Source organism: Homarus americanus, unplaced genomic scaffold (assembly GCF_018991925.1).
Source record: "Homarus americanus isolate GMGI-L3 unplaced genomic scaffold, GMGI_Hamer_2.0 scaffold22688, whole genome shotgun sequence".
NCBI classification, from domain to species: domain Eukaryota; kingdom Metazoa; phylum Arthropoda; class Malacostraca; order Decapoda; family Nephropidae; genus Homarus; species Homarus americanus.
The window spans coordinates 287,193-315,000 of record NW_024737808.1 but is presented as its reverse complement, the minus strand read 5'-3'; the positions used below and the strand labels follow the sequence as shown (position 1 = coordinate 315,000).

The window sequence follows — 27,808 nt, the reverse complement described above, 5'->3', positions numbered from 1 at the left end:
TTATTTATTTTATGCCTACCCGGGCGACGCGACGTCTCACCGCTCCAGGCAGACGACGGTGATGAAAGCCTTTTGTAAGTCCTGCTCACTACCTCTTTACTTCACCCACACCAAAATGTCTTCACTTAAAATCTAATGGTCTAAGATCGATTTACTTCTGAAAAACTTCTTGCGGTGCTTTCTGACAACCTTAATGTGTAAGTCATAAACATACGTCGTCCACCCCAGCAGAAGATATGGGTTTTCCCTCGATGATCCCCCCAAGACCTCCTGTAGCTCGCAATATTCTCCTGACAACTCAAATGTTGATCCTTCTCCGATGTTACCCACCATATCCAGGCTGGTGAGGTCGCCTCGGTCCCGCACAAGATCAACACACACACACACACACACGCACACACACACACACACATACACACACACACACACACACACACACACACACACACACACACACACACACACACACACCTCAACGTCCAAGCCTGATAATATAAATCCAGTGTCTTATTATTATTATTATTATTATTATTTATTATATTATTATTATTATTATTATTATTATTATTATTATTCATACTAGTCAGCCAGGGACAGAAGCAGTTCTGTAGAATTCTCTGGGGAGCGAGGGTCACCATGGATTTTGTGACTCATGATGAAGAAACAAAACTAAATATAAAATTAATCTCCACACAGTACCTCACCACTAGACTAATAACATAAAGCAGAAAAAAATCCCCCAATGGTCCAACTTTTAGAAGCCGTAATCCCCTCATAGCCATAGATTATAAAAGTAGTTAGATAACATTAAATTAATTCCGGTAAGACAAAGTTAAGAGTTTATACCAAAACCACGACCCAAACCAGAGTGTTTTTTGATGGGGCGACCGACAATACTGCCACGTCTGGGCTGTCTCGAATGTGGCGTGGGAAGGCCAATGGGCTATCCAGACGTGGGGAAAAAAATCATTATATATGACCTGATCTGAGAACGAGATCACAGAAATCGACCATTAACAGCTGAGCCACGCCCCCCACAAAAGTCAATATGATCACAGGATGGATTCACCGTGGAAGGTTTTCAGTGATGTTCGTATTATTTCACTAATATCCATCCTCTTAGGCATCCAATACGCTCTTAGACCCAACAAAGACGTGTGTAACTCATGTCTTGGATCTGGTCAGGCAATGGTGTAAAGAAACGCAAGTTGTGACGTGTCCAACCACCGCCACTCCCGAGAAGAGTAATATCGTTGTGTACCACCAAGAGGCGCTCTTATACCCGTCGACAAGATTAACCTATTGGAAAGGTGCATAACAACTGTTGCTGTTAAGAGGCACCTACTGACTGCTGCTGCTAAGAGGCGCCTACTGACTGCTGCTGTTAAGAGGCGCCTACTGACTGCTGCTGTTAAGAGGCGCCTACTGACTGCTGTTGTTAAGAGGCACCTACTGACTGCTGCTGCTAAGAGGCGCCTACTGACTGCTGCTGTTAAGAGGCGCCTACTGACTGCTGCTGCTAAGAGGAGCCACCTACTGACTGCTGATGTTAGAGGGGAAACAGACAGGAGGAAAGGAAAGTGGAAGGGAAAATATAGGTAGAAAATTGGGAAACTGAGAGGAGGAGAGGGAAGCAGAGAGAGCAAGAAAAGGAGCAAGGATGAGGTGGAAAGGGGAAACGGAAGAAGAAAAGAAGAGGAAGAGAGATGGTATGAGAAGGAAAGAGGGATATAAGAGAAGAAATAAAAAGGAAGGGGAGAGGAATAAGAAGGGAAGAGGGAGAGTGGTGAAAGGGGAAAAAGAAAGAAGCAGAAGAGATTGGAATGCAGGGAGGTGAAGGGGCAATGGAAAGAGGAACAGAGTGAGAGACTGGGGAAAAACGAAGAAACGGAAATAGGAAGAGAGAGAGAGAGAGAGAGAATACAGGTAGCCATTAGATACAAAGTCATCATCGGAAGAGAGAGAGAGAGAGAGAGACAGACAGACAGAGAAACAGTCACAAACAAACAGACAGAAGGTATACAATTAAGACACCCCCTCCTCTCCTCCCTGTAACAATAAAACAACAAGCCTCGTCTCTTTCCCCTAGCAATAACTCTACGAATATAAGCACGATACATTATTCCCCCCTACTGGCTGGCAGCGGCGACGATACAAAGTGCGATACCCTCTTTAAACTCTTCTTTCCCTCCTGATAACAACACACACACACACACACACACACACACACACACACACACACACACACACACACATTAACTGATTTCCCTCTTATCTTCTTAGTTGCTTGGATAGTATTTAATTCGGTAATGACTTTGGTAATCACTGACTGATTCGACCACAAACGGAGAAATTTCACTATAACATTGACAATAAGGCTGATCTTATTACTAACTTAATATGCGAGTGATTTATCATATACAGTTATTTTTTCTCTCCCTAAAGCAACGTTAAAACACAAGTATACTGTATATTATTGTCTTAAACTATATAATATCACTATTGCTCGTCTCCCCCCTTGAAACAAGCAATAACAAACATTAGAAGCATTTTATACAATCAGCAACAATACACAGGAGCGGGAAGCAGTGTATATATCCTGTTCACAGTGAGGGTTAATATAGGTTATGCTACGTGGTAAAAGACTAGACAATCATTGGGCAGACTGAGAGTATTGAGAAAAAGTAACATTTAAAATCTTCGCTAAACACTCTTTGGCATTTGTTTCCCCAAGATAAAATAGTCAGTGGATCAGGAGGAAAGGCTTTCGTATAACTAACTAAAATGGGTAGTTTAAAAAAAATAGAAATAGGCCGAACAACACAATGATTTTAACGGAACACCAAGTACAAGCAACACACAAGTTAACAAATACAATATAACAAATAACCCCCAAAAAAAAAAATAATAATAATAATAAAAATAATAATAACTACACTGTCGTCAAGGTTGGCCAATTCATCACTGTTGTTGTTCTTTTCAAAGCTGTGATGTTGACCTTTAAACCCTAAATAAATACATGGCACTTCTAAGAGGCTGTCATGCTGAATATGTGTCCAGTATACAGTGTAGCTCTTTCCGTTCTTGAGCTATGATGTGGACAAACATATATACTACAATAATTATAATGGTTGCCCCTCGTGTTTAAGGTGTAGAAGCTGTCGCCAACACAACAACCACACCCTGAGTAAACGAGTTGCATGACCCAGTGTCAAGGAATAGTCCGAGAAGACCGGACAACTCACCAACTGCACTGGCTAACACACACAACTATTACCCCGAATACATCCAGGTTCCCAGTTACTGCTGGGTAGACAGAGGCAAATGGCGTAAAGAAACTTGCCCATAGCTTCACCTTGCCCGGAGCTAACCCGGGACTAATCACTTGTGAGGTGAGGCGAGCAGTACACCACAGGTTGCCACGACACACAGATACACACAAGCGTCACACCGCCTGATTGGCATGAATCAAAATATCTCGTCTAATGATACAAATAATATAAACTACTTAAACATAAAAAAAGTAGAAGTACGAGCTGCAACAGCTTATAAAACAGTAAAAATAATACAGTAAACAGCAACAAAATTACAAAAATTATAAAACAACAAAAATACTGTACAGCGCCACAATGTAAGTGTATACAGTAACAATAATACGAAAATACGGTAAGTTAAAACAAACTGCAACATCAACAATACAGCAAACACAATGTAGTTACAACAAGCGGGTCCTCCAGCAGTAACACAATCAAGTGACGCGAGACAACACGAAAGCAGTCAACAATGTACAAACACATCACCCCAAGGCACAACTGTATGTCTTGTTAATGCCGCCTTACTACACGACGGTCATCTTCCGTGGGGTTAACTATTGCCGTTGTGTACGTCGCGGATGATGGCTATTTTACTAGGATTGGGCCCGTGATTAAACTTTTGCTGGTCGTATCCAAGCATTAAAATAAAAAAAACAGAGGTGACCTTCACGTGCCTAAAATATAAGTTTCAAGGAGTTGCTCACAGCATTTAGTAGCAAAAAGTTCTCTTAATACCTATCACAAGAAGTGACAGATGCAAATGTCTGAAGCTTTGCCGCCAAGTCACAGGTAGCAACAGCCTAGCATTACCCGAGTTAGCTACAAGATCAGTGCAAATGGGAGAGTTTAAAAATCAAGCTGGAGAAAATACCATGAAGTCAAAACGAGAAGCACTTGTAGGCGACTAGTGGAGCGTCGGGCCCACACACATCAATCTATCTTTGTCGACTATATCACTTTCCTCAAGACTGGCCTTCTCGATCAGCTTACATCCCGTAAGACCAAATTAGGCTCTGCAAGACAAGGTTTAGTCATCTTTACCCTCGGCGTACCTGTTAACTGGATACACACTCCAGATTTACACGTCAGACTACCTCCATTTCGTTCCACTCATTCCGCATTATCCCTGTGTTTACCGGGGAACCAAAGCTCAAATGATCCTAAGGCGCCGTTTATCCAGTCAATCTCTTTAAAACCAGAACTAGTAGCGGTAGGAGCTGTCCAAGTAGTCAATCTTTACCTTAAATATTTTTCACCGTGTACGAATATCTGGGTCATCCAAGTGTACAGGAAATTCAATGGTAGCCTATATGTTGCAAGAGGCGTGTTGTATTCATAATGGCAGGAAATGTGTTGCAATCTCTTTTGCTGGCGATGCCTAGCTGTCTCGTCTGCGGAAAATGTGATCCTATTTAAGGTGAAAGAAAGTAAACGCCCAATATCTCAGCCTCCCCCCCCTCCCCCCTCCACACACACACACATCTAGTTTCCTGAATTCTAAGACAATTGGTATTGATTTTCCGCATGAAGGGAAATGCCGTGAAATCTTTACAGGGCTTTTACAGGAAAAATCAACGTTGTGGTTTAATTTACAACTTGTGATGTTTTTCAAAATATCATTAAGGAAAAACCTGTAATATTATTTTGTTCTTGTTTGTAAGTATCATTTTAGTTTATTTCATTATTAAGATAAACCACCATGTTATATTATGTTTATTGTTGTTTCCTCTTTGAACTGTTACAACATTTACTTTGGTGTTATTTCAGATATGTAGTGAAATGAGTCTAGTAAAGATTGGATGTAGCACCAAGTGTTAAATTTACCACACAACTCGTATAGTGTAACTTTAATTACCAGAAATTTAACTCGGACTGTATACATTCAGGGTGGAAGGTGGAACCGAGCAACGAAACATCAGATAAAAACAGGAAACATGATGCAAGAATTTTTCCCAAAACAAACTAAAGGAAACATAATACTATTCAGAAACTTTAATGCAAATTAATAGAAATAAATAAGCTGAACTTTTCATAACACAGACAGCTCAAACTCTAAATTGTTCATAAGCCAAATATTTATAAGCAAAACAACTCAAATATAAAACATACTGTAAACTAGCTAACTATAATCTGTTAACTCAGAGCTGGCAACTGGGCCTAGGGTCAGTTTGTAGCAAGGCAGCAGATTAAATTATTTGACTGACACAAGTTAATACATCATATTTATATTCTGATATTTTAAGGGATATTAACTTTTCTGTGACGATCTCTGATAATTTCCGCACTTGGGGAAGCAAAAATTAACTCGTGAAACTATGGTGATCAAAATATCTTAAAGATGAGTGACGTGAGGCAACAAGGCCGAGAATGTCACTAAAACTTGTACAATTTTCCTTATTCTCATCAAAATCTTTGTCACCAGTGTTTCAAGAGTTATTTTTTGCTTTCCCGAGTGCGAAAATTATCATCGATCAACACACAAATGTTATTATCCCTTAAAATATCAGAATATAAATACGACGAATAGATTAAATACTGTTGGGATTCTTCCTGTGTCCGTCAACCAATCAGCTGCCTTACTACAAACTGACCTGAGTGCAAGCTCTGGGAGAACAGACTACAGTATAACATATTAGCTTCCTAACTAATGTCGCTCACTATTTACTGAATACTGAGACGATACTAGGAGAGGCTGGTGCTTACTAAAACATCAAACAATACGCCTGTCTGCAACAATGCACAATGAGATGTCGAACAGAATTATTAAACACTCTTAACTTATACGCTACTCTTGCATACTTCTCATCGTGTTGGTAATTACTCTTGTTACGATTCAGCAGTTATCTTATATTAAAGTCCAATGATCTATTAATGTCGCCCTGTTGGTTTACGCCTGTATGATTAAATTGTACAGAAAACATCGTCTGTGCAAAGGTCAGAATTCCTCAACAATTTTCACTCCCAACAACACCTTTTAACGAATCTTTAAAATGTTCCTAGAAAATCATAAACTAAGTCAAATATTATGTCTGGTACACCAACAAAACGTAATAACTAGCATTCATGCCGTAAAATTGAAACGATATCCCAAATAACTTTTATCTGGTGTCAGTTAATCTAAATTAACATTGGCAGTCTTTATTTAATGGCACTGTTGGAGTCCGTAGTGTTTCCCAATTCGGTTGTGATGCTTCAATATACTTACCCAGTTTCGCTAAATCCGAAACCCTGAAATAATCCAGAATCAAGAACTTAAATGATATCTTGGTTTCCTCACACGATTTCACTATGTTCCTTCGGTGTAAGTTAGAAGAAAATTACTTATACCGCTGACGAGTCAACCCAGGGCCACCACTAATTTATTATCAATATTCTACATCAATAACAACTTTGTAAATAATTGTGTTTATGCTCGATACACATTATTTAAGTGACTGCCTCGTTCCCGCCCCTGTGCTCCCATGTGTTAAAAGGCCAGACAAAATTTTTCAAACATACAAGCCTTGTGTAATAACCTAACTCACAACTATCCAATTTTCCGAACTTGGACCAATTAATTTTACCGAAACTCAGTGTAATCGGACTGTATTGTTCTGCGCGAGACACCAGAGTGGAAATTTGGTGCAAACCTTACAAACCAAGTGGACCATGATATGAAAGGTTTAAAACACTACTACCGGAGTCTGGCTGGTAATATTAGATCTGGTTGGCAACGTTGGGTCTGGTACAAAGACTATATACGAAAGATAGGAAAGTTCGTACGAAAGTAACTGTACGCCGCAAAGCCGGAATCACCGCCATCTATCGGCAAGGCCCCAAATAAAACCTAGCTCCGAAAAGTTGAGGGGGGGGGGAATCTCAAACTTCATCTCTGCGTCTTGTGTTATTATTCATTATTATTTTTATTATATATTTTGTACGTTATCTAAGTTTATTAACCATTAAGCTTTTTTGTTTTCTCGACATGTAAAGCGTATATAGTCTTAGTCTTTGGAGCAAAGTGAGTTCGCCGAACTCTTTCCTTGGTCTAACTCGAACTACTTAGTGCCTGGCGTCGCATCGGCTGCCTGCCCTGCTGGCCGGGGTCGTGGCGCCGAACGTAAACAGCTCATATGACGTGGAGGAAATTGTTTCTTTGTCGCTGACTAGCCGATCCCTTGTCGAGTTCCCCAGCCAATGCCTCGTGGTCTGACAAAGCCAGGTCGGCTATCAAGCCACGCCTACCTCCACTATATAAGCCCTCACCTCGCCGTGAACTCCCTACCTGAGCCACGCAACACCTAAGCTCCTCACCAACCAGCTCTCTCTACTCCACGTTCCCGAACCAGCAAGCTCCGAACCACGCAGCAACTTCCCAGCACCAAACTGCACTGTACATTCAATGCAATATATATATATATATATATATATATATATATATATATATATATAAATATATAAATATATATATATATATATATAGAGAGAGAGAGAGAGTGCATTGTGAGTTTCCTTTCTCCAACCCATCCTGAGTGCGAGACAACATCACGAAACCCCACAGCTGGGTCTGGTTGGCACGCTGGTTTTGTTTGGCAACGCTGGGTCTGGTTGGCAACGCTGGTTCTGGTTGGCAACGCTGGGTCTGGTTGGCAACATTGGCAGTACAGGGCGATATAGGGTCAAAGCTGACTCCCAACTAAGGCCTGTACGGTACTGCCAACCAAACTCTCTAGAAACTGTACGGTGTACTGTATTGCTAAACAGAACCTATTAGCTTTTCGCCCATACTGTACATAAACCCAACTGGTAAAAGAAAACTCTTAATTTTAAGCGCAAAGTTGTTCCATTTCAGATAGAAAACGCGGGCAAGGGGCGACCTAATTGAGGTGTATAAGCATCTCAAGGGGCACTACTCAGTCGAGTGTCCTTACTTGGGGCTGGCGGACGCTCGCCCCACAAGGGGTCAAAGCTCAAGATTGAAGAAGCCGCAAGTCCAGAAAACTGCGAGGGTAAACTTTTTCTGAGTGAGAGTTGTGAACTCTTGGAACAATCTACCAGAAAGTGTTGCGACGGCACCGAGTGTGAGCTCTTTCAAGACCAGACTTGACCAACACTGGAGCAGGTTCAGGTACATTCAGGAGCCGGTGCATGCCCGGTACTTGCCAACAGTGCGTAACAGAGAAGTGGTCGATCAGCGGTGAAGAGGATAAAAGTAAAAAGATTCAACTATTTGTTAAGCAAAATTATTACTTTGCCAAAATAGGAAATCCGATGCTTCTTATGCCATAAATATTCTTCACAATATAAAAATATAGACGAATATAAATAGACGACTTAAATAAGATATATATAAAACACAAGCGCTTCTTCGGAGGTATTATATTGGGAAAGATACGGAAGTTTACTTGAAGCAAATAAAGATCACTTACACAGAGAGGAAGCTACAGTCCAAGAGATCATCTACATATTAATCTGAGCAAGGCTGTGAAGCTTACCTTATTCAGTTGTGTATACAGTAAGGTACATTTACTGTATTCTTCCACCGGTATGTCATCACTTCTTCCTGTAGTCTCACATCTTGTAAAAATTGTTATCCTGCACAATAAATCACTAGGTCTGTACTGTTGTTTTTTTTATTCACACAGGAGTTATCCATTATCACACAATAAACTATCATCTCTTGCACAAATATTCAACACTGACGTAAATATTTCCAGGCACCGTTGTTATTTTCACTACGCTAATATTTGTTTGTTTACTTTCTGAACTTCAGCCATTTAAACCGTGTGGCACTTGGCTGTGTCGTGGACGTATTTTCTAATCCAGGGTTTACAATTACTGTCTATTATACACCAAGAGTTAACGACTTGAACATGCTTTAACTGTTTATATACTTTACGTTTTTACTTTGTTCACAGTCCATAATGAACAAGAGAAACACACGAGGGACTACAACGCTCCCGCCTCCTTGTTGTCTAAAGGCTCGTTGGCTAGCTAGGACGACTCCGATTTCCCTTTAACTGAACGCTTTAAATGAAACGAGTCTACCAAATTCTAAAAAAACGGTAATGTTAAAAAAATACTAAGAAAACGGTCTACTAAACTATAGACATATTTTTTTTTGTAACAAGCGATTAAATCCAAAATTAAAGCAACGATCCTTGGATATTTTTTATTTAGATAAGATACGTTTAGCAAAATCATGTTACCTGAAAAATGAACAGCGATTGTAAAGAACGTTTCCAAGTTCTCACAGAATTAAAATTATTCTCGGTAATTCTGCTTTCTGAATGCATAGTCGACCAACTTATAGATGAATTTTTACAACTGTACAGTAAATATGTATGAAAAGTAAAAATAATTATAAAAAATATATATTAGTCCTTCATCTTTACCTTACGGACATAATAATTACTTTCAGACTGTATTACTCATTTCCATGGACTAGTGTAATTACTTGCTTTGTTAAAGGTAAAGTAAAGTACGCCTTTAAAGACCTTAGTTGTGTCATTTTCAGTTCATTTATAACACGGTGTAGGTCTATTTTCCCATTGTCTTCAGATTTCATGATATAAATTCATGTTTTATGCAACTAAAATATTTCAAAATAGACCTATTTTTTTTAAACTAATTCACATTTCTGCAATTTCAACACAATTTATCAGCTTCTTGTGGTCATTTAGAGAGAATGTAATATAAATAACTACCATTGATGCTCTGTATTATATTGATAAGCAATAATACCCAAACAAAACATTCCAGAGCTCATTCCTCTTTAAAGGCATTGACTATTAGTTCAAGTTAACGCAAAATTATGATTTCCCAAAACTCTGACCATATTGGAGGAGCTGTCTCCTGCGTATTACCGATATAATCCATTACTTTATTCTCTTGGCCATTAATCAGCCTGTTATTTAGTCACCAGTCTGCTACCACTGTTGGCAAGTACTGGGCACAAGGAATATGGGCTCCAGAATGTATCTGTACCTGTGCCAATAAAGGTTTAGTCTTAATGAACTCGCATACACTCCGGCAGACAGTTCTTAAAAAAGAATGGCCTGAGATTTTCCGTTAAGATTACACTGCAAAGTGTTCATTTTTCATGCTCTTTAAGCAAAATTTATAGTTCTGCTTGATGGCTATAGCGCGATTCATTCTCGAATAAGTAAAACGTGATTGCAAAAGGGATAGCCTACAATAGTCATCATTGTACTACTTTAGCAATCACATATTTTGCTTACTTAAGAATGTATAAGTAATAAATGATTGTCCTTACTTTCCCACACAATAATTACTGGATGCGATACCGTAATAGGAATGAGAATTAAAAATCTTTCTAATTCCAAGACATTTTTCACTGGCAGGTATTATGTATTCTAGACAAGTGTTCCACTACCGACACAATATTCTTTTCTTCCTACTTTTAACGTTTTCTCTCCTGACTTTGAAAGGAGACAATTGTATTTCGAATGAGCTCCAGTGCGTGTATTTCGTGTTCTGCATTATTCAAGACACCCACTTTACTTGTATTTGCAGAGATATACAGTATATTAAAGATCAATGACCTTTTATATACGACCGGTGACCGTCAGCAGCTCGGTAATTATGGAGGGTATTTTTGAACTGATTACTTTCACTTCTATTCATTTTCTTGGGCAAATGCTTAGTTTTCGAGATATAGGTGAGTTATGATAGCATCTTACAGTCACTTCAACAGCTGTGATGCAGCAGATGGAAACAATGTACAGTACCATGGCAGTCAGCAATCAGCAATAATGTGTGTTAGGGTTGTGTCATGGGTTAGTTATTGTCTGTCGGTACAGGCACTAGACATCCTACCCTATCCCATATATGGGTGTTTTAAGGGCCTTATTTCATATTCCGCCGACCCCACTGGCGGATGCTGGTCTAGGGAGGTTGTCTATTGCCTGGCCGTGTAGATCGGGGGTGGTAACGGACCTTTTGAGATTTGGTAACTTTTTGGGAACCATGTATGGTTGTTGTTGTTATCTGGTGGGAGTCTTTGAAGGAGTTCTTGCTCTGATCGTTCTATCTATTGCCAGACTGCTGGCTAGGGTGTGCAGCTGCTCGTTGATGGGTTTTATTCTCAGGTCTCTATGTATCTCGGCTGTGGTTCTAGTGAAGGGGTATTTTTCACCTGTGACGAATCTTAGGGCTTCATTTTGGACCACCTGTAATTTTAATATTTGAGTGGTGCTCATAGTATGAAGAGGTACTGCTGGGTAAGTTAATATCGGTGTGATAAATGATGTCACCAGGTGGAGTTTTATTTTCTCAGGAAGCGCTTTAAAGCAGTATAGTCTTCTCAGCTCTCTTGCCTTTTCCTTCCTGGTGTGGACATGATGGGAGTAACCTGTCGTGGATATTTGCAGGCCCAGGAGGGTGCCTCTGCTTTTGTATTCTACCTGGGCATTATTGGTTACTAATGGATGGGTTTTCCTTCTGCAGAAGGGTATCACTGTGAATTTCGGGAGACTGGTTTGGATTTTCCATTGTTTTTCGTAAATATTTACCATTTCTAATTCCCGCCTGGTGTTGTCGACCTGTAACTCTCGCGATTTTCCATGATGTGTTGTTATTTGAGTGATGTCATCTGCATACATAATATCTTCGTTAACTATTCTAGTGGGAGGCGGGGTGTCACTTGTGTAGATAATATATAGGGTGGGGGAGAGGAAGCTGCCCTGAGGGACTCCGCTCATGAGTGGGAAGGTCTCTCCTGTGTGTTGTCCTTCCCTCAGTCTGGCATTTCTGTCGTCAAGAAAGTTGCAAAGCAACTTTTCAATGTTGGTGGGAAGTCCGAGTTGGAGGATCTTATATTTTAGACCGTCGTGCCAGACTTTGTCAAATGCCTTCGCTACATCCCGGAGAGTTAGATTACATTGTCTACCACTCGCCGCGGCTCTGGCTATGTTTTCACATGCCAGGGCTATCGCTGTTGTGGTGAACTTCCCTTTCCTGAACCCGAATTGTTTGCAGTTGACTCTGTTGGTTGTTTCCAGGTGATCTCTCAGATGGTTAGTGATGATTTTTTCTAGGATTTTCCCAGGTACTTCGAGGAGGGAGATCGGTCTGTAGTTTAGTGGGACAGCGGGGTTCTTTCCTTGTTTTGGTGTTAGGGTAATAATGGCCTCTTTGAATTTAGTTGGGAAGCAACCCGAGGCCATGCGGAGCTGGTGCCACCTCCCGGGCGGGGGGTAGAGCTGGTGGAGGGTGCGCTGCTGTTCCCTGACCCTGTGTCGGCACACTTACTTCCACCACCCTCTCCCTGAATACAACCTATGTACACCCGTCCCCGTTCCTCCACGACTCTTCCCTTCTCTGCTTCAAGCCCTGCAGGAGCTTCTTGTGCTGTTCCCTCTGCATTACCATGCGATCTGGGTGAATGAATACACTCCGAAATGCCTCGCTCCTTGCTAAGTTTTTTGCCTGCTGAATAACCTTCCATTTCTCCTCCTCACTCACTAGTGTGATCCTGGGGGGGGCGAGGGTTGTCCCCATGCTTTTGTCCCAGCCTCCTCACATCCTGAGGGGTTGAAAGCATCTTCAGAACCTCAGTACAAATATTCTTAAACTGCATCTTATCGTGTGTTATCTTACTCTCAGTTCCCTCTGCCTGGCTCTCAGGGACTCCAAAAACTATTACATTGTTCCTGTGCTGGAAACGTTCCCATTGTCCCTCCTCTCCCCTAACAGTAGGTCAGTTAATTTTCATTTCTTCGACACACTTCTTGAGTCCCTAGCTGCTCTAGAACCTGTTCGGATCCTGCATTACTCTCTGCCACCTCCCGTGGCCCTGCTAATACCTCAGCATAACTCCTCTTAGCAACCAGTCTTAGCAAGGATCTCTTTCCCAACTTGTTCTAGTTTGGCAACCAGCAAGGCTCCAGCTTCATCTATTTTCGTCCCCAGGAAACTCGTTCCCCTATGGCTTGCAATCGCCTCATTCACCTTGACTATGCAGTCAGGGCAATACCAGCAACAGCCTTCATGCTTTACGGCAGTTTGCTTCATCCTGTACTCTTTGCGACTGATCGGCCAATAAATAGACAGACACACAGAAACAAAGAAACAACATGCTGGCAAACAATATAAAAAATTGGAACAAGGATTACACAAGTTAAAGGAATACTAAATACTGAAGTGATTGTTCGGTTACCAAATATCCGTGACTGGACAAATAACCACTTCATATTACAGTGGGGTATGCTATAACGAACGTAATTGGTTCCAGAACCTCATTCGTTATAGGATTAATCCGTTCCAGGCCCCCAAATACAACCACTCAACACTGAAAAAATTCTGTGAAAAATGTAAAAAATAAGGTACTTTATCTTACCTTAGTGTTATTCAGCATGCAGGTACCCCTAAACACTGGCACAGCACTATCACTTCCACTGGGAGTCTTGGCTTTAAGGTCCTCAAACAATTGTTTAGCCTTCTCGCAAATTATAGCTTCACTAATGTTACCACCTGCCATTTCTTTCTCCTTTATCCACACTAAGAGTAAATTTTCCATCTCTTCAATCACATTACACCTTGCTTTGCTAAGTCTAAAGATTCCCTTAGCCACTTGCACAGTTTTTAACTTCTCTTTATTCTTCAAAATCGTACATATAGTCGATTTAGCCATCCCATACATCACTAAGTTTCGCAATGCTTCTTCCATTCTCACGTTTCTTTATAATTTCTTAATTAGTTTCAAGGGTTATTAGCTTTCTCACTCGCTTTGGACGATTCATTGTTACAATTGTATACATGTATAACAAAATAGTTATACAAATAACGCGAATTTCCACATCAAAGACGAAATTTCAACAATAACAGTGGTGCACTGGCTACACAATGAGACAAAGATGGCGCCTGACGCTCTTGTTGTGGGTCGCGGTACAACAATATTCATGCGCCAGGCGAAATAGTCCCGTATTCATCCGCGTTCATTGTAGGAGTTGCGTTCGTTATAGCATTCTCAATTTTATAGGTAAAACCGTTCGTTATAGGAATATTCGTAGTAGGATCCGTTCGTTATAGCATACCCCACTTAGTATTAGTTAAAAAAAAAAAAACATATTCTCCAGAATAAGTGTTGTAGCATCAATGTTACGGAGACAACGGTGGTGATACAGTGGTCTAGTTACCTTGGTGGTGACGACCGGCTAGTTTGCTAGGTAGTAGTTGTTTGCCCATGTTCCCTTGGTGATAGTTGTCAACATTTGTTCTCACAATACTGTAGTAATAAATAGCTTGTGTTTCTTTACAGGCATCACCCGGCTGCCCATCTTGGAAGGGGAAATCTCACACATTGAAATCCCACGGGGTCATACAGCTCTCGGCATCACCATTGTCGGCGGTGCTGACACCCCCTTGGTAAGAATGCTTCAGTTTTTCGTGTTCTCAACATTTCGTAACTCATGCCATCTACTGTAATGTTTAGTTTTTATTGTTATCTCAACATTTTGTTTTCCTGTAATTGGATGCATTTTATATATTTATGAAGTCACTCTATTTGTGGTTATAATGTGGAGTACAGTATTTGTTAGACTAATAATTGTCCAATGTAACTGGTTGCGAATGAGGACTTTTCTTCTTTAATACTACTGCACACCTGTTACTTGTATACAGGCAATCCCTGGGTTATGGAAGGGTTCTGTTCCTGAATATCTTTCCCCAATGCAAAATTCCATAATGCGAAAAAAAAATACCATTGATTGCCATTATATAAGTCGAGATGTATTCCTATGGAAATTTTTTGCATCCCCAAAACGAAACAGAAGCTCATATATGAATGAAAATAGACACATGCAATGATTCATTTATGATGTAACATGACAAGACGTATATGCACACACTTGAATTTGACTCACCAGACGATGTTGAGTGCTGCATAAGGTGATGAGGTGAGGTGGTGCAATTGGAGTTACTGGGAGTTACCTACTTATAAGGGTACACAGATACATAAATGAACACAAACTGGGGAAAGAATTCAAACTGAGCAGTGCCATTATTGTGGAGACTGCTGGGAAGGTGGGCCGCCCTCCAACCGTATTGTAGCTGCCACCAAGAGTGCACACGAAATATATTTTATAATTTCGGTAAAGTTCTTTATTTTACTGTAGTATATCGTGATTTTTATGTTTGAAACTTTTACAAATTATCAAAATTCCATAAGGGTGAGTTTTGGGTCTGTATTGCAAATTTTGGGTCATAATTTCAAAATTCCATATGGGCGAGTTTCCATAACCCAGGATTCAGTATCGCGGGGATTGCCTGTACAGTACAGTTTAAGAACAGAAAAAATTCAACTGCAAGTCATACTTGAAGAGCCAAAGGACACAAGCAATATAATAGTTAGTTTTGGCATAAATAACATAACAACACACTGAATAATATATATGTCTGTACAGTAGTTAGTAAAAATAATGAACACAAATATGACGAGTTGGGATGAATGATTAATACTGAAAATTGTAGTACAGTACAGGTACATGTTAATTTGTCAAATACAGTACATATATGGCAGCTAATATGTCGAAAATGACAATGTACAATACAGCATACATAGAGTATCAGATAGTACAAAAGTAAGAATTGGTTGGTACCTTTGTGAAGTGTATTGTGTACAACAGGTTATCAAATTTCAAGGCTATCAGTAATTATAAATCTCGAGTCAGAATATTAGAATTACTATGTAGATAATTAGTGGATATATAATAAGGCAAGTAATTGGTTCATCGACAGCGTTGTGTGGTGGTCCAGGAGGTGTTCCCGGATGGGTTAGTGGCCCAGGATGGCCGCCTACAGCCTGGTGACCAGATCATTGAGGTGGACGGTGTGGACATGACCTCGGCCACTCACCAGGTGGTGTGCCAGGCGCTGAGGCGGCCCCAGACTGTGCTCAGGCTCGGGGTGTATAGGGAGAGGATCGAGGCGTACCGTGCAGCCTCGCCTCAGTCATCAAATGCACCCCCACATCATCAAGGTCAGTGGTTATCATCCATCCTTCTTACCTTAACACTACACTACTTAATTACTTTACTCAACACAGCAGACCTCGTCTCCCACTTACAGCAAAGAAAATTTCTCAACTTCAATATGAATGCAGTACTGTAGTTTGCATGACATTGGCATCACTGTATTCTTTCAATTGACTGGGATTCTTTCATTGTAGGATTGATGCGAGTCTCAGTGCTTAATATACGTGAACAGTGTATAAAATATTACACATTGCAAGAAAATTTACATTAGAAGTAACATTTAATCTTGATGGTGTTATAATCTTTCACTGGTGCTGAAATTCTACTTGTTCCATAATCTATGGTGACTGTAATAGCTTCCCCTATTCCTGGGGCCACAAGGACTTGAGGATGTCTACAACTCTTTTCTTCCAATACTCTGGCAAAATATAAAGCCTATCATATTAACAGATCACTGAAATATGAAGGTCGTTGGAAGCAAGGCAGGTTCCAAAAATGTTTGTACAGTACTATTTATTCATTTGGAACATGGGACCTACTTGTAGCTTTTTGATAGTACAGTATTGACATGTAACCTTACTTAGAGAGTTACACATACTTGTTCCTTGTAGTTTTAATGTAATACCCTGATATGTATATCTCTGTACTGTATGTAAGTAGAATATCTTCACAAAAACTGCTATGTTAATTTGTATAGTACTGTATAATGGTTTTCCATTATGTTATAAAGTAATGAAAAACAAAATTTCATCATAAAGTTCACACTAATTTCTCTTCAAAAATTATTTTAATCTAATTTTTATAACATTAATTAAATCAGGCAATAAAAGTACAATATGCAAAGCAAATTTGACTACCCATTATCTACTCTGTACAGTGTTCAACATACTGTATATAGGTCATAGTTTTAGCAGTTACTTTATAATTTTAATTTTACGGAACTGTATTTTCATACTTTAACTAGTTTCTAGCAGTAACCATTAAAGGAATTATTGTACAGCTGCAAAAGTTCATTCCTAATCTACGTTAACTCACACTTATAAACCATTTCAGGAGAGATGGTGGCGGTAACTTTATGCAAGGAGAGCAGCAGACAGTTGGGTCTGAAGTTGGGAGGGCGCCGCACCGAGCCTGGCATCTTCGTCATGGAGGTGCTGGAGGGCTCTGTGGCTGCTCAGGATGGCCGCCTCCACTCACACGACCGTATCCTGGCCATCAACGGTGCCGACGTGCGTTATGCCCGCCTTGACCACGCCTCTCGCCTCATACAGCAGAGTCATACACATGTAGGCCTTGTAGTAAGTCGAGGTCCTGCTGTTGCCTTCGTGTCAGGTTCTGACACAGCTGCACACTCTCCTGAATACACAAGCTTCCCTACACACCACTGGCGCAACAATTCAGCTGCTGAGAGTGAGTTTCAAGGCTCTACAGACCACAGAAGTGCAAGTGACAGTGGCTGTGGTGCCATGGAGTATGGACGATCTGCTTCCTGTGATTCTCTGAGTGACCACAGTCTTGTGTCATCCATGATGTCTTCGCCCAGCACCCGTTTGCCTTCTGAGACTGGTGGTGGAGTTGGGTCTCCCTCAAGAGGTGGCTCACCTGCTACTTCCTCTCCTGGGTACTGCACCTCTGACACCGATGACACAGAATCCAGTCATCATCATCATCACCATCAGCCTCCAGCCCATCACCATCGGCACTCGACATCCATTGATACGCACCATTACAATCACCAACTACCGGTTGATGCTACTCATGACCAGGGCCTTCATGAGCAACATCCACCACCAATAGATCACAATCTTCTTCACAATTCCACCTCATTGCCCGCCACACCACGAGGTGCCCGCTCACCCGATGATTCTCACGATATTGTGGCGGGACTCAAGCGTTTAATTCACTCAGAAAATAATCAACTTCATCAAAAGAATGTTACTATTAAAAAGGTAAGACTGAGCTGATGTGAAGTATATAATAATAATGCTTAACCAGTTCAGTAAAATATATTATGGTTTACAACAGATACCAGTAGGTAACAGGCAGACAGAGGTAGCAAGTCACTCATAAGTAACTTGAACTACAACTCTAAATATCTGGGTCCCAAGATCTTTAAAGCAGATTAATTTCTAAATAAATTATATGACCTCCCAGTTCTTGTTATATTGTATTTTTATAGTGTGACAAATTCTATGTCATAAGTGAGAGGTGCTCTAAGCTGCTAAATGGCATAACATATCTGCATGTATACAACTAAAACATATACCTGTAATGGGGTATGCTATAATGAATGGATTCTACTACGAATATTCCTATAATGAATGGTTTTACCTATAAAATGGAGAATGCTATAACGAACGAAACTCCTACAACGAATTTTTTTTTTTTTTTTTTACTAATTTATTGTTTTTTTTATTACAAGTATTAGTGATATTCTTTATTTCAGGGGTTTAGATGCATATTTATGCACTTTTTTACAATTTTATATTATATTTTTCAGTGTTAAGTGGTTGTATTTGGGGGCCTGGAACGGATTAATCCTATAACGAACGAATGCTATAACAAACAACGTTCTAGAACCAATTAGATTCGTTATAGCATACCCAAGACATTTTTATTGGGTGGACTGTCTAATACTGCACTAGGCTGAATTAGGGTGGGTTAGGTACTGGTAGGTTTAAGAATACCTGTATATTAGGCTGACACTTCATATTTAGCAAGGACTACTTAAAGAACATCATACCTACACTTGCTTGGAGTTTGTTAAGTTATATCTGGGCTCTTCTGTAAACACAACAGTTTTACTCAAATTAGTTATACCTTATCAACTCCACCTGACTGTGAATGTAAACTGCATCAAATTATTACTGAAGATATTTGCCCGTGTGTGATGGAGCAGTGCCTAACATACGTCCCATCCTCTTGTATAAAACATTTACAGACCTTTACATCACACCACAGTTTTCAAAAGCTTTGTTAAATGTGAACAAAAGTGAGTAAATTTATGCCAGCATAACTTAATGTATGTGGGCAGTACAGTAGTTGGTGTTATAATGATGAACAGTAACACATGAGCACTATCAGTCACCAGTATCCTAATACATGTTGTATATGATAAAGCATATAGGTATAATGCTTGCAGAACAATATGTGAAATATGCATCAACAAAGCATAACATGATAACGTGTACACTGCAAGTGAAGGTGCAAGATTTAACTTTGTTATCAGTTTTCTAATGAATTTAATGTTGACTGTAATTCAAGAACCATAAGCCATAGACAGTAGATGTCTTTTATATTTCATACAGAATATTAGCCTCTTGAGGGAGGGCTGCCCCCCAATGAGGGCCGGGGTTCAACCCTCGACTGTACTTGCATTTTATCAACTTTACAGTATACTGTACTGTACCTCTGAAAGCATCCCTGAGAACAATTTCAAATTGTCTTTCCAGCTAACACCGTTTCCCAATTTAATGTATAATTTGTTTGGTAACAACTTGCTGCATCCCTTATTTTTCCTTCCTTAGACTGTTCAAAAAGGACAAAACAGTGTAAAGATAAGCTACACATGTGTCACAAATAACATTTACTGTGAACATATATCTGGGAGGAAATCTGTATACAGTACAGTATTGTATTACCAAACTTACATAGCCTAACTAGACAGTCAGTTCACTTACTACTGTAGTTTGAGACTTCAGGGATTGTGCCCACACTTGTCAGATAATTAAATTTCACTTTTTTTTTGTACTGTATCCAGCTTTCATATGTTCTTGAATTAGATTTTGTTTTCTACATTTAGTGCCACCAAAGAAATGCAAAATTTCAAGGAAATTTGGTATACAGGTTGTACCTCTCCAGTCCGGCAACCTTGCGACCTGACCGGTGCCGGACCATGGAAATTCACCCTTTTTCTGGATAGATAGTGACTTGTGCTTACACTTGGAAGCACTAGCACCACTTTCACTGCTTCGTGGTCTCTTTGAAAACATATTGAAGGGTTAAATGTTGTACATTAGGTTCTCAAATTTCGCAAGTTTTTAATTTGACGTTTATTATTTGGACACAAAAAAAAAAAACACAATTTAAAATTTCGACGGCAGAAACTCAAACTTCGACGGGTTTGAGCGGCCCACCAACGTTCAGACGTGCATAATCGTGTAAACAGCGTCATTTCTCTTATGTACAAAAGACTCATTAATGTTTATTACTGAGTGTCTTTTTGATTGAATTAATGTTTATGTGTGCAAAATGAACAATACAATTCATTAATAATAAGTAGAACATTAAAACACACAAGGAGACGAGACGGTATTGTTTTCGTTGTTTACAAAACCAGTGACTGACTGGTTCTACATATAAAACTGAAGAAAATAAGACCCTGGTTGTAGTTGTAGTAAAATTAATATAAAAAATTAATATGGTTGTTTTAAGTAATGTTATTTAATATTAATAAATGGAACAATATAAGTAGCTAAACATTAATGGTAAAGAAAAAAGTGAGATCGCGTCTGTAAGTGCACACATGTGAAAACATATCGTCATTACTCTACATAAGAATATGAAAGCAACACTTATTACTGTTCATATATACTTTAATTCATGTTTCTGAATTTAAAACATAAATTCTACCCACCAGTGGTGGTAAAGTTGAAAACATAAGGACAGCCAATGTTGTTGTGTGTGTGTTTTTACTCGGATGACGAAGTTGCCAAGCCATCAGGTTCAACACTAGCTGAAGCTGTAGAACATAAGAACTTTTTCTGTGTTGTTTTTAGTTTTTATTTAACTTTATCTGTTATATTCGTTGGTTTATTAGGATGTTGCTTTATTACAGGTAGTAATTCGCCCAAAAAGTAGGGTAAATAAGGCAAAATTTAGCCAAACATCTAAAGTACCAGACTCAAATTAATTTTCTCCATGGGCAAACTAAAATCGTTCCGGACCACGAGAGTTTTCGTACCACAGAATGCCGGACTAGAGAGGTACAACCTGTATTAATATAAATTGAAGAAAACTCACTCGAAGTTGTGACTGGAAAAATAACCTTTCCTTAAGTCTTGAAAATATGAAAATCACTTACAAATATTTTAACCCCAAGAAAACCACCATATACAGTACTGTGCACTACATAACTTTTTTAATAGACATGTCAAAATTATGTAATGAAAAGAAGACTTCATTATACCTAGTGTTAGTAGGTTTACAGTGGTGTACCAACAAAACACAAGACTGTACAAGTGTACTTACAGTATTTGTTGGCTCATGTTTTCAGAGTGTAAGGGAAAGCCTGGGGATGAGGATTGGTGGGGGTGTCACCAGCAATGAGGGCGACACACCCATCTACATTGCAAATATCAATCCTCAGGGACCTGTTGGTAGATGTCGCAACATTAAGGTAATTAGAGCTTCAGGTTAAGTTTGGATCACACCATAAAGGAGCCTTGAGGAAGGTTAGGCCTTGGCTGATTATTGTTAATGTCTACCATTAAGGAATATACTGCACTGCACTGTACAGTACAGTACAGTACGGCTGTTTTTGAAGAGTTAAAGATGATCAGATCAAAAGGTTGTTAGTGTTGCTCAGACATTAGTGGTCTATTTTACATCAGTAATAAGAATTTATATCCTGCACAGTGTAGGGATTATAAGGTATTGTATTGTGTTACCCACTCAGTATTTTCCCTTTAAACCTTTAGGTTCTCTTTGGCAAAATATATTATCATATACTGGATGGTGTGTGTGTGTGTTTATATCACATGAATAATATAGTTTTTTTTTCATAATTACTTTACTAATTTACATTTATCCTCTACAGAAAGGGGATGTGTTGCTGTCAGTTAATGGGCAGTCACTGCTGGGGCTGACCCATGGACAAGCAGTAGCACTTTTGAAAGCGACAGCAGAGCTGGCAGGTGTTACACTGTCTCTACTGGATGGTCCTGAGACATCTGTAGGTTCTGCTAACTTTGTACCATCTTGGCTGTACTGGCAAAAGCTGCCACGTTCCCTGCATATATCTAAGAGCGTTGTGCTTCACCGGGCTCCTGGTGCTTCCCTTGGCTTCAGCATAGTTGGCGGGTCTGACCCCCAGCGTGGTGCTGAACCCATCCACGTCCTCTTCGTGGTTCAGTCGTCCCCAGCTGCACTTGAGGGCAAACTGCGTTGTGGTGATCGACTGCTCTCAGTCGATGGTCACTCACTGGAACTAGTTCGTCATGCATCTGCTGTAAGCCTTTTGAAACAAGCAGGGCAGAGAGTCAACCTTGAAGTAGTTTCCTGGCTTGGTACAGAACTGTGACCTACATTGTTAATGGTTCTCTCAATAAATATCCTTTTGTTTATGCCCATATCAAACACATAAATGGTATTTGACATCAAAATGGTCATCACATGCCTTTTTTATTATACAAAATAATCACAAAACATATAAACAATGTTTAGTTAATTTGAAAATTATAATCACAGAGGTATGGTGGGTAAAATGATGATACTTAAGAAAAAATGAGGGAACACCATTTTTTGAGAGCATAGGTTATTTTGTTATCCAAGTTATATCATGACTATTAGCCACAGTATGGCAAAGCTTTTGTAAGACCTGCTCTTGGAGTAAGTAATACTTAGAAAAGTGTACTTATTTTTCACAAGCACTTTTTTATGAAGCTCAAAATCACATTATGATTTCCCTTGTCGCCTGTGAGTTCAAAGACAATTCACAATATTTGTTTAATCAACAGCCATCACAAGATGGAGTGAACCACAAAAGTACAGTAATAATTGAACAAACTTCAACATGTAATTTACACTGACTGTTTACACAGTGAGAGGCAGCACACACACCAGCAGATATAAGTTAAGATGCATTTGTATTGGAAGTCATCATCATAATTCACACTAATATTTTGTATTAAGGATCTGTAATGTTAGTCTTTGTAAGTATGAACAACTGAAATTACTACAGAACTGTACAGTTGTATACAAAAATAATTTGGTGGGAAACTGTAAAACAGTAATGTTATTGATGGCAAGTGAGGGAGTCCATGGAAAGATCCTGTACAACATTTCTTTTTTCAAGAATTTTGTCATTCTGCCCACAGATCTGAGTTATTGTGTTAAAATTCTTCAGTTGACAAACATGTAGTAAAATCATCTCATCTTCCAGTGTAGAGAAAATTCAGATACAGTATATTGATGTGTTGTACAGGGTATTTCTGTCCAAATGCCAAAGTTAAAATTTGTATGATTAGATTAGGGAAAATCATGCTAAAAAGATATAACTGCCTCAGATGTTTCTTGCGTTAGATTTACATTGTTAAAACATCAACCAGGTTGTGAAGTGAGTTGAACCATCAATAGTGACACATTTCACCGTCGATATACTGTACTTTGAACTTTTTTATTGAACAGTCACATGGCAGACTCATTAAAATGTCAGCTTCCTTTGAAACCATTTCTACAGGGAATAATCCATAATTTCTATGAAACGAAGCTTTTTTGCAGTTTTTAAGGATACCTTATTATTGTATGTTATTGCTAAAGTCATATTTATATTACAATATCATTTCATCAATAGCACAAGGTAAATTCATAAGAATTGCCACTTTATGTGATTACGATGCAATCAAATTATGAATTAACTGAAATGCGAACAAAGGAATATAAAAGAGACATATTATATACATAACCTTAAAATCTAAACTGATATAATGTTATGAATGTACACTTTTCATGTTACTATGGAATAGCAACAGTACTGGTCAGAAAACATAAGGGTATTGTTATTAACATTTACAGGGCTGCCCCCTAAAGTTCACTAGCATTCTGTCATTGCAACTGACTTTTCTTCAACATCTGTAGTGTGGGTCCTCAGCTTCCCTGGGAGAACAGATGCCATATCCCAACATTCTAAGACATTTATTATGAACAAATTTAACTTTTTATATTTCAATTTTTAATCGATCATATTTCAGTAACTCCTCACATACCTGTATATCATTTTATATTTGTACACTGCAGACAAGCTTCTCTGTCTTCTGATAATGCTTATTTAGTGCAGCTCATCCATCACTCAGTAAAATCATGAGAAATTTTATGTTAGGTGCTAATGAAGTTTAAAGGACAGGCTTTGAAATATTAAATACACAACCCTACTTGTAGAAGTAGATACTAGTTTACCCTTCATCTATAGTCGAAAACCATTTTGACAACTTCCGAATATCTCATAGTCGAGAACACCGTATATTACCTGACATACATATGTTAATGATAATTACATTAATTATTGTGTTAATGAAGAATTATGACTGCTTTTACATAGCTGGGTATAAGGATCATTTTCATTTATTGAAAAAAAATTCGTTTTGTGACTTGCAGAGTACATGACTGTGTTTGCAACTTTAGCACAATTGAAGATGGGTCATGGTGAATCAAAGGTTTTATGGGGTAATTATTGTATTAATTATACATGAAAATCAACAATGTTGCTGTTAATTTGACCATGACATTTCCTGCTCATAATTCTGCAATTGCACATTTTTGTAGTCTGTTGTGGACATGTTAATTTAAACAACTTACCGGTAAATGACTTACTGGGGTATATAGCTGAAGTGTTTGTTACTTATTTATGGAATTTTAACTATTTATTCTAATGATAGCACGATACAGCATTCTTTGAGACTCATTCTCCAGATGAAATATTAACATTCATCTTAACATACTGCTGTCATGCTTGATTTCTTTAAGTTTATTTTTCACAGTTTTATTCTTAAAGGAATATTCTGTGCACTAGTGTTAAAATTTTGACACACGAATATTATCAGATATTATTTTATGTGTTTTAATGAAAATTATATGCAGGGGGTATATATCTATCTATAATTACATACATGTACTAATCAAATAAAAAAAATATTTCCAAAGAACTTAAAAAGATTTGTAAAATAAAATAAGTACTGTACAGGCAGTCCCTGATTTAAGAGAATTCATTTTCCGTAAATTCAATCCCATTTTCCCACCATAAAAGTTGTGATATGTTCCTAAAGAAAAAGAAGATAATTCTTAAACTGGCGGAAAAAATTATTACAAGCCAGTAATAAACATAGTAAGTGAATTGCAAGCAGTACAGTAATAATTTTACACTTATGAGAACTCACAGTGCTCGAAACTGTGCCACTAATTGTTATGTACAGTAGTAAGAGACTGTGAGACCCAGCCAAGTCATATGGTTGTACATTAGTGATGTATCAAGAATAAGTCTACTGCACTGTGTGTACAACATTTTGGGATGTTTTGCTTTCACTGGATTTGATTTTTAATGAAGTTTTATTTAAACAAGAAATGCTAAACTTATCTACGTATTTAACATTTTATTCTTTCCACTGACATCAAATCAAACTCTGAGATACTAAGCACATCAACATTGCCAGTCAAAATACTTAAAGAGTCGGTGACTTGCCACTGCTTCGCCCAGTGATCCTGTGAGCCATGATAACTAAAACAATAGGTGTACAGTAGAACGTCGATTTAAAGTGATTCAATTTAAGATTATTGATTTAAAGAGACACCCACAATTAAGGACAATGTTATAATTTTAAGTGAATCTTTCCTATTTTGCGCGAGTCAATCTGGAGCATCATATTTAAAATTTTGCGCCTAATGTTTCTCTGGGCACGCTACACTGCCCTGAGGGTAAAGCTGTACTGTACATGTACTCAAAATAATGTACTAAATGATTACTCAAATTTTTGTCTAGCGCAAAAACTTGATATGATGATGATTAATAACACCGACGTCCATCACCGTAGTATTGACATCTTACTGTGGTACAATGAGTACCGATCAAAACAACAACAACTTGGTAACAAAATATCAACAAGGACGGTGCTACCATGTTGAGTTTACAGTATTTTAACCTCACCTTTAGAACACTAAGCTACGTATTAGGTTTACCTACCAGAATTATCATTGAAAATTTATTTCATTTATACAGACTTATTATATCATGTTCCATATTTGTAGGAGTAGATATTAAATGCTTAACTATATTAAAAAGTATTTCCAAAATATTCCCTGCTGAAATTGGGGGTACGTCTTATATGCCATATAATACGGTACAGTATGTTATTATTAGCTTAGTTACCCACACTAAATACAGTACAATACAATACTGTATATTTTCAGTTTAATTGTCTTTATAAACTCACCAGGTACGGTACAGAAAGACCTGAGATGCCTGTGTCAGCATCTCAGCATCTTCCAATACTGCAAAATAATTATGGAAAACTATAAAATTTTGAAACTTCATATTTTTCTTATGTAATTTAAAAACTGGGATTTTTTTCATAGCTTTGTTTTTCATAGACCGGATCTTCATAAATCATGGACTGCCTGTACTGTATATTTGTGATATTACAAAAAATAAAAAAAATAAAGCAGAACTGTGATTCTGAACTATTTGTTGTGAGAGTAATTTTACATATATAGTGTAAAACATATTGATATAATTATGACAATTTCCTTGATTTAGAATATGTAGTCAATAAATGATAGAGTTGTATTAAAGATAACCAATTTACTTGTTTGCTCCTTTAATCAGTATTTTAAATTTAAGAAACTGTACGATGATAATCTACTCTAGAAAAATAGTAAACATGATGGTATACTAGAAATACCAGGTAATAGCAGGTGTATTGATAAGTTGTTAGGGGAAGTTAGTGAGACTTAGTCCCATAAGATGACTACACTACTTAAAATTATCTTTAGGCTACAGACATACAGTACAGTATAGCTATGGGATATTCTCTTGTTCCTTAATCTGATATTTTGACTCTGATAAAGTGTAACTATTTCAAATGAGTTGTGTAATGAGAGTAATCCAGTGTGAGTGTGTCTGCTCCATGGTGAAATGTGAATCTGATGACTAAGCCTTGTGGTGCATGGGAAAACATGAGTGCGCCTCCTACCAAGAGTGGAGACGAGCATCGAGTGACCGTTCACGTGCAGTCACGCTCAGGAGTCTGATTATAAAAAGCAAATGATCAGTCCACAAAATGTCAAGGATAAATGAAGCAATGTTAACCATGACCACACTGATGTTGACATGACAAAATTAACATTGCTTAAATTACCATAACAGTTTATCAATGTGCAGCTGATGAAGTAAGGACAAAATAGAGTAAGAATTTGTACGAGTGCAAGCTAAGGTTGGTGGAGGTGCAGGGCATATGAACCTCACATGGTAGCTGTGACTGCAGATCTTAACACAGGCCTTGACTAATTAAATGATAGCACGAGTGATAAATATTTTGTACTCCAGTGTATAAACAACAATAAATAATGATTTTTATTGAAAACTTACTTTGTATTTTCTATCCTTAGCAGCAGCAGGAAATAATTTGCCTCACTCATTGGGATAAAATTGTATATCTGTCAGTGAAGATCTGTAAAAAGACAGACATTATATTTCAGTTGTTGTCTCTTTATTCTATGTAAAAGCTATTCCTGTACACATGGATTTACCTG

The 27,808-nt window shown here is 38.4% G+C and overlaps 1 protein-coding gene across 1 annotated transcript in view; it reads left to right on the top strand.

The window, feature by feature from the left end:
- LOC121873594 (ligand of Numb protein X 2-like) overlaps positions 1 to 27,639 on the top strand; it is an 88,095-nt gene extending 60,456 nt beyond the window's left edge. Inside the window, exons 2-6 of the mRNA XM_042377236.1 lie at positions 14,575 to 14,681; positions 16,053 to 16,293; positions 17,342 to 18,237; positions 21,564 to 21,686; positions 22,107 to 27,639. Coding sequence (XP_042233170.1) covers positions 14,575 to 14,681; positions 16,053 to 16,293; positions 17,342 to 18,237; positions 21,564 to 21,686; positions 22,107 to 22,589 — 1,850 coding nt within the window. The 3' untranslated portion in view covers positions 22,590 to 27,639. The remainder of the gene's footprint in view (positions 1 to 14,574; positions 14,682 to 16,052; positions 16,294 to 17,341; positions 18,238 to 21,563; positions 21,687 to 22,106) is intronic.
- Positions 27,640 to 27,808: the final 169 nt, after the last annotated feature.